This window comes from Spea bombifrons, chromosome 4 (assembly GCF_027358695.1).
Source record: "Spea bombifrons isolate aSpeBom1 chromosome 4, aSpeBom1.2.pri, whole genome shotgun sequence".
Lineage (NCBI taxonomy): Eukaryota > Metazoa > Chordata > Amphibia > Anura > Pelobatidae > Spea > Spea bombifrons.
In genome coordinates, this window is record NC_071090.1 from 49,783,936 (window position 1) to 49,792,581 (window position 8,646).

Genomic DNA, 8,646 nt, shown 5'->3' on the forward strand with positions numbered 1-8,646 from the left:
CCCCCTTTAAGAGAATCTTCTCGAGAATCCCTTTCTTCCAGTGATACCCCTGCTTCCTAGGAGCCCAAAATATTATTCTTTTTTTCATTTAAATGCCTAATTTGGTTATATGGATATCATTAGGTCACATTTGCATCAAATGTGTTGGCAAAGTTCTACACTTCAAACCATGGTCCCTAAAAACTAAATGGTTCCTCCACAGCCATTTGAAATATTGGGAGCTATGCTTTTGATACCGTAGCCCACATACCATGCAAGGGACATTGTGGCATTAGGTAGCCTATTGAATGTGTGATTAACTAGTGACAAAAAGACAGAAAGAACAAGGAGTATAAAGGAAACAGAATGTAATTATATCTAAATTAAAAGGCTCTTTCCTTGAAAGTTTTTTTCCCATTATTATTAAAAACCTAGCAATATTTGTGTTTCAACATTTAATATATGGTGTACCAAAGTACATTTCTACGTTACATTTGATTAATAACACGAGGGGCATGTTGAGTATAAATGCAGATCTAGCACAATAACCCTGCAGAATATATACATTTTATTAGCTATTATATGCAGAGTGCTAGTTATTTCCTGCACAACAGTAGGTTTGACAAGTTCAACATTGCACTTTTCCTGAGCTTGGGGCTCCCTCTGCTGTTTGAAGGAAATATTTTAAAGTTTAAACTTTACCGTTATCACAATAAGTGGCAGTTTGAACATTTTGGGGGTTGATATTTATTCCTTTATTACTGTGAGATATTTTGTACTTAATATATTCTTTTTTCATGTTTACCCCTGTGTAAACAAGAGACCTAAATGCAAAATTGTTTGTTCAATTTTTGTGTACACTACATCGCTTGCTGATGAAAAAACAGCAAATGAAAAAAATCCCAAGAGATGAAATTGAAGCGTCTGTGGCACTCATTTTTCTTTTCTCTTTTGTTTTCTTGTGCAATTAAGGTTTTATCCAAGTGAAACTGCACATTTAAAAAGGGACACAGTATAGCATAATGTATTATAGTCAATGTAAAAGAGAGTTGAGACATTTTTAAAAAGTTGGAAAAAAAAATCTGGGTTTATTACATTTCAGGTGGGGGTAAGCACAACAAAATAAACAATTTGTAAAATGCCTATATCTATTAATTTCATGATTGCAATAAAATCACACGAGGAAGTTGATTTTTTTTTTGGCTGAACTCGAACTCATTTTCAAAGATTGGCATGGTAACGGTCCCGGTTTTGAAAATCCCTGTAAGCGTATTTTGCGTCTTTTTTGCTGTGGGGGATCCGTCCAAAAGGCTCATGGTCATTGAAGCAAGAATCAAATACTTCATCCACTGCTTTTTCAGCCGTTTCTCGACTGACGTTTCTAACAGCCAAAATGGATCGAAGAGCTCTATCACGAATACAGACCTTAGAAGACAGAAGCACAGCTGTCAATTTTTATGCTATTCGTGTTTAAAAACTTTAATTTCCTCCACTTTTCATTTTGAAGCTGCCATGCTATGTCAGTTTGATCATTGTTAGGCAGACATTTCGAGTTTGAGGGCATTAGTTATCTTTGTAGTACTACCAGTGTTACGCTTTAGCATGGTTTCTTTTGTTACATAACGGGCTGGAACAGGTTTAGTTTACAGTCTACTGATATGAATGATTGGATACCATGGATCAAGGGATGACATTGCTGGGGAACAACAGCAAATGAAAGTACTGCTGAGGAAAGCTCTGAAACACTGAAGGTCTGCCCAACCAACAAATACACAACTCTAAATACAAATTCCTGAACGGACGTTAAAGCGCTGTAACTTCAACATTTTAGCACCTTCTTTGCAGTGGTGCACGGTCGTCTTAAGCGCAGAGCCACTGCCCAGTTCCCTCTAATGACACGACATCCTGGGTTGTCAAAACATAGATTAAGTAACAAATAAGAACTACAATTAAATAAAGTCACATACCTTATGGTGCTCTTTAACACCGAATTTAAATCGAGAAAGCTCATTGCCAAGTGAGCAGTCTCCACTGAGATTGGCAGCTCTGATCTATAATGGAAAAGGGCAGAGATTCATTTGTGTAAATCTCAATTTGCCATTTGGTTTAGATTATGAACAATTGTTGTATTAAAGAGGTATAATGAGCAGCTTATTAAAATTATATATTTGACCCTTATACAACTGATAAGTCATGTAAAGCCTTGAGATCTAATTGGGACAAAAAAAAGGTACATCGATACTTACATGCATCTAGACAGCACTAATCATTGCAGCCTTAAAGGGCTACTCCAACCATTCAAGTGTCACTTTTAACTTAATGTTTCTTTCATCATGCAAAGGCATGGAATGATTCATCAGAATATGTTCTATGTGTTTGCACTGTCCCCCTACCCTGCTACACACCAATGCACATGCGAGATACAGTACTGTGCAAAAGTTTTTGACAAAAATAGACATGTTAATTTTTATCATTTAACAAAATGCAAAGCGAGTGAACAGAAGAAACATCTAAATACAGTCAATATTTTTATTGCTTTCAAAACAGCATCAATTCTTCTAGAAACAGTTGCACAAGACAGGGATTTTGTAGGCATATAGTTAGGCGTATGATTAAACAAATATACCAAACAGGTGCTAATGATCATGAATTTAATAATAAAGCTAAGCAAAAAACCGTTGCATTGACAATGCACACCTGCTTGGTGCCTCTGTTCCTGTTTCAAATAAAGCACACAGGCGTAAACAGCTAATTAACAGACTGAAAACGAACCTAAAAGGTCTCAGAGAGGTACTGCAGTGAAGACAAACAGAGCGGTCCACACCTGCTTTGCTTCCACTCACTTAACATCACAATCTGAATGTCTTAATCATAACGGTAACTAAAAGGCAACTTATTCCGTATGGACAGTCTCAAGCACCAGACTAGGGCTGAAACAACTAATCGACAAAATCGATAATAATCGATAATGAAAATCGTTGTCAACGAATTTCATCATCGATTAATCGGATCGATTTTTATCGATTATAAAAAGAGGTTTTTTTCAGAGCAAATGCTCTGAAAAACTCCTCTCCTTATATAATCCGACCTCAAACAGAGATCGGATTATAACACCGGAATCCAGATCCCCCGCTACGCTGCAGGGGACCTGGATTCCCCTCACTGTCGGCCGGTCTCTCACTTCCGTCTCTCTCCCCCTCCCATCTGCCTCCTCCCCCCTCCCATACATCACTCTGCCTCTCTACCCGGCACCGTTACTGACAGGCACTTTCCCTGCAGCTTCATAGAAGCCTCAGTGTAAGTGAAGGTGAGTAACGGAGTCTGTCTGTGCAATGCAGACCCCCACCGGCTGACGGAGAATCATCCTCTCTGATAGCCGGTGAGGGTCTGCATCGCACAGACAGACTCCGTTACTGCCCTTCACTTAGACTGAGGCTTCTATGAAGCTGCAGTGAAAGTGCCTTCAGTAACGGAGCCGGGTAGAGAGGCAGAGCGGTGTATGGGAGGGGGGAGGAGACAGAGGGGTGTATGGGAGCCACCCTCCAATACACCACTCTGGCTCCTCCCCCTCTCATACGCCACTCTGCCTCTCTACCCGGCTCCCTGGTGTCTTGTCAGAAACGGAGGTTCACAGGAGGCAGAGTGGAGTATGGGAGGGGGGAGGAGGCAAAGTGATGTATGGGAGGAGGCAGAGTGGAGTATGGGAGGAGCCAGAGTGGAGTATGGGAGGGGAGGAGGCAGAGTGGTATATGGGAGGGAGAGGAGGCAAAGTGATGTATGGGAGGGGAGGAGCCAAAGTGATGTATGGGCGGGGGAGGAGGCAGAGTGGTGTATGGGAGGGGGGAGGAGGCAGAGTGGAGTATGAGAGGGGGGAGGAGCCAGAGTGGTGTTTGGGAGGGGGAGGAGCCAGAGTGGTGTATGGGTGAGTTATAGTGGTGTATGGGGGGTATTATGAATTTTTAGGGCATATAGGGGGTATAGGGCATATAGGGGGTATAAGGCATATGGATATTAGGCATATCAGGGGGGGCATAAACATATCTGGGGGTAAAAGGTATATCAGGGGGCTCAGTGGCATATAGGGGGTATAAGACATCGATATTAGGCATATCAGGGGGGCATAAAACAAATCTGGGGGTAAAAGGTATATCAGGGGGCTCAGTTGCATATCACTGGCATATAAGGAGTATAAGGCATATCAGGGGCACAGTGGCATATCAGGGTGCACAGTGGAATCTGGCATATAAGAGGTATAAGGCATATATGGGGGCAGAGTGGCAAGCTGAGGGTCAGATGTGCATAACTGGGGGCAGTTTGGTAAATAAAAAAATTTAAACAAGGCTTTTTCTTGGTTTTTATTAAATATGAAAAATAGTTAACATATGAATTCATATTTACTAATAACTTTGTATTAAAACCTAGTTTGAGAAACACTGTGTTTGGGTTCTTGTAGCTTTTATTATTATGTCAGTAAAATAAGAAGGTGAATAGAGAGGCCATTACAATAAAGTGTAAATTGTAAGTTTTTTATTGCAATTTTTCTTCAATTTAAAATAATGTATTTTTTATCCGATTAATCGACAAAATAATCGGCCAACTAATCGATTATTAAAATAATCGTTAGTTGCAGCCCTACACCAGACACAACTTTTTACTGTTGTATGTTTTTAACAAATGCAAGCATCCTTTTTTTCCCATAATCACTTTACCTGGAGCTACTAACTTAGCAGCCACAAAAAACACTTCAGAATTTTGTTTTATAATCATTCTACTATATCTTTAGTGGGTAAATAGCTATGTAACAGACAAAAGATGTGCACACTGAGTTATACCCACACTTCATCACTTCTGCTTTAAGGACGCATGGAGAAGAAGAACCATGCATGTAAATTAAATATATACTTTCCTTCCATGAAGATGAATTTTAGCAATATTTCCTTTAACCAAAAATATAATCATGAATATAGCATATTATATACCTCAGAGCAGGCCAAATGCCGAACATTGTTGAACCAATCTACATGTGCACGGCAGTGATCAAACGCATGAATCAGCTCGTGGGTAACCACACGGTTCATATGGGATTGATTCTGAATGTTGTTTTGACACAGTACAATCTGTAAGAGTAAAATCAGTATTAAAAATGAAAGTGTTTTGTTTGGCAACATATATCTTTTACATTTATGTTACAATTACAAAATGTATATTGTTTCTAACAATATTGTTTTTCTGACTTCTATTTTTTCTGTTGAAGACAGCATTCACAGCATTTCTATGTACTATTGTCAATATTGTAAATATGATGTTATGACAAAAACAAGGTGGAATTTTAAGTAATCATATAAAAAGAGAAGATTCTGCAGACTCCCCTCAAGCATTTTCCAAACTGACAAGAAAACTTAAAGGGACCACGCAGCTATCACATGCATAGGATGGCTGGTAGGAATCCCTTCCCTGCTACAATCAACCACAAATACTATTATTTCATTTGTAGATGCATAGACCCCATAATGCAATGACTTAACTTATGGTTAACATTTGTTTACCCTGATTTGTATGTTCTATGACTATAAGGATATGATTGGTGGCGGGGGGAACTTATTTACCTCTGAGGTAGCTGCATCAAACCCTCCACTCACCGCACCATCACATTCTTCACAAGAAAAGTGTCTGTCTTTGTAAACTGTGCTAGAAAATAGCAAGGTAATTTCAGGTCTACATTCCTACATCTATACTACAAAAAAATGTATTTGGCTTGCCCACATAGATATGTATGCCATAGCAATCAATTTAACTACGTAAACATCAATATACTTAAATACGTTTTATACATTTATATGCATGCAAGGATAATTTAGTCCAGGTAATACTGATTAGGCTCTAAGTACATTATTTCTAATATTCTATTTATCTGAATACTACATATTAGTTTAAACACTAATGCAGATAGCATCATACGTGTTTGGTACACACAGTGCTACATATCCTGCCATTTTCATGTTAGGAAAGGCGCATTAGGATGCTCCTTAAAGAGTTGTATGACAAGATTTGTTTGCATGGCTAGAGATGAAACACACAAGGGTCTATATACAAACTCAGGAGATTGCAAAAATAATAAAAAAGCTCAGCTACATGACTCGGCTTAACTATGGGTCATAGTGAAGTCAGGTAGTAGAAACCGTTAACCCTATTGCTAACTCCTGCTTTAGTCAACACACCACTAACATGTGTTTATGGGGCCAACAACCATTGTAAAAAGTCTTTATGTTTCTGACAATGCATCATTTTGCTGACTGCAACTAAATCCCCATTTTGCAGTAGACTAGCCCACTCAACAGTGCATATCCCAGTGTGCTCGATATTAAACATACAGGAAAGGTGTTTGTAGTGGATGTAGGAACTAGTTCTATACTATGTTGTATAAGCATACATCTTATTTGAGGTTTGCTGTCAGTGCGAGCTATATGCAGGGTGCACTCTATGATCCTTCCAGTGGACATATTTGTAGTTCTCAATCTGTTCTGTAAGAGTATTTAAAAGATGTAATATTACTTACCATCCATGCTGCTTCATTGCATCCAAAAGCAGCTTGGCATATGGGCCTAAAGGGTCAGAGCACATAATAAGGCCAATCTATGAGAACTAAACATTACAACCTACATTTAGCATATCTCAGAGTGATGTTCCCTTAAACCTTTTCCAGTGAGGTACTAATAGCAAGTTCATTCAAATAACATTTTATTCATTGAGTATACCCAACATAGTTTTCTGAAGTCAAGTAGGTTTTTAAGTACCCAAGTCCTGTCATATGTACAAAACATTGAGAAACCATTCTATATATAGTGATTTAATTCCATACAGTAATTTTTGAGGCTAAACAATCACATATTAAATCACTACATGTCAAAGCGTGTCCATGTTAGAAAAGGAGACTGCACTTTGTGAAATGCTTGTATATTCAGACACCAAAAGGTAGTAGTACATACTAGACATGTGCAAATGGACCAATTTGCACAATTTTTTTGTTTTGTTTTAAGTCCATTCGTTGTCAATTAATTTTGGTTCCTGCACTTTCACGATCAGACAAAATCAGAGGGCATTTTACATTTGGAAGCGAAATTAGTAGTCGCTCACCATCATTCATGTTCTCTTACACTCATTCACTTTTTCTCTCACGTTCTCTTGCTGAATGCCTCCCTAATTTCTCTGTTGACTACTTCGGTGTCCCTGTCTCATTGCCACACAGCTCTGCTTCTTCTCTTGCATCTTTCTTGTTCTTCTGTCTTCGTTTACCTCTCCGTGGACATGGCCCCTCTGTGAACTTCCAAAAAAATTGGCAGAACGGGGAAGAGGCTATCCCCATGGCTCGGTTCTTTTGCGCAATTGCACAGAAAGGCTAAAATAATGCAGATAGAAGTGTTTCTGTGCAGACCTATTTCTAAGTTGTTCTGGAACACCCTCTCCGATTTTGTAAGGAGCAGCGGACACAAAAAAAAAAAAAAAACACATAAGAACAAGAAGATGCAGTGAGAAGCGGAGCTGCACGGCAAGGAGACGGGAACAAGAAAGCGGTCAGCAGGGAAGATATTTAGACATTCAGAGAGAGCGTGAGTGAAAGCGAACATTGTGAGAGAGCATGAGTGAGTAAAATTCAAATGAAAATTCTGCACTCTTGCTTTGTTTTTTTCATTTTCGGTCTTTGGAGATTCATACAAAATTGAGTAAAATTCATAGAAATCTTAATGCACAAGTCTAGTACATACCACAATACAAACGTACAAAGTATCAGAAGCATAATAGCAGAAAGAAGAAGAGCACCATGTGAGATCCCCCAATATTTCAGTGCTGTACATTATCAAGGGCAAGGATCCACCAAAACCATTGCGAAGAGGCAAACCCAAGGAGTTTCTGCTGCTAAAAGCGCTTTGCTAGCCCCGTATAATGCATAGTTAAATCAGCTAAGTCTCCTCACACTTAGCATTTTATGGGGTTAGCTCAGCCCATCATGCTGGATAAACCTGCTGGTGTTGGCCATTCATAATGAATAGAGAAGCAGGGAGTTGAAGCCACAATACTATTGCCACCACTCTCTTTAGTGAGTTACCCTATTAGTGGCAATGCAGGTAACACTCATGTGCTGCAAACATTCTGGGCACCAATAAAAAAGGAACAACAGTGGAGGTAAGAGGGGACAGAAAGACAGGACTGGCCTTACTAAAATGGTCCCCCAACTGCATATGTTGCATGTGTTTCTTCACATTTACAGCGCTGTAAGACTTACTTGTTTCTAGAGCTATATTCAGCATAACCTGGCACTTTTTATGGTTGTTAAAGAGTCTGTTTAGTGCTAGTCCTCCCTTCTTGCGCTCCCCATTGTGTCTCTCCGGAAACAAATGATACCCGAGATCAGGTTCCTCTGATTTATTTTGCTCCATGAGTTTCTGTGCAAGACTCCAGTCCGATAATGAACCTAGCTGACCCTGTCAAGGAGGCCGCCATGTATACGCATGACTGGTACGTAACCCCTAACACTGGAAGGTTACTACCGACGAGCCCTAAGCACTGGCTAGATGCTGCATTTCCCATGCAAAGTCCTATCGCGTTCTCTGTATTACTGTGTTCAGTTTAGGCGGCCACTTTCCACGAGATGAAGATTCATTAATATTT

The 8,646-nt window shown here is 39.4% G+C and overlaps 1 protein-coding gene across 1 annotated transcript; it reads right to left on the bottom strand.

The window, feature by feature from the left end:
* Positions 1-1,036: 1,036 nt before the first annotated feature.
* ATP23 (ATP23 metallopeptidase and ATP synthase assembly factor homolog) lies at positions 1,037-8,502 on the bottom strand. Its single transcript, XM_053462166.1, has 6 exons — positions 8,261-8,502; positions 6,536-6,581; positions 5,586-5,667; positions 4,959-5,096; positions 1,947-2,030; positions 1,037-1,404 (listed from the first exon to the last, which is right to left on the bottom strand). Exons 1-6 carry the CDS (start codon positions 8,412-8,414, stop codon positions 1,201-1,203), a joined length of 708 nt encoding a protein of 235 aa, XP_053318141.1. The 5' UTR covers positions 8,415-8,502; the 3' UTR covers positions 1,037-1,200.
* Between the last annotated feature and the right edge of the window lie 144 nt (positions 8,503-8,646).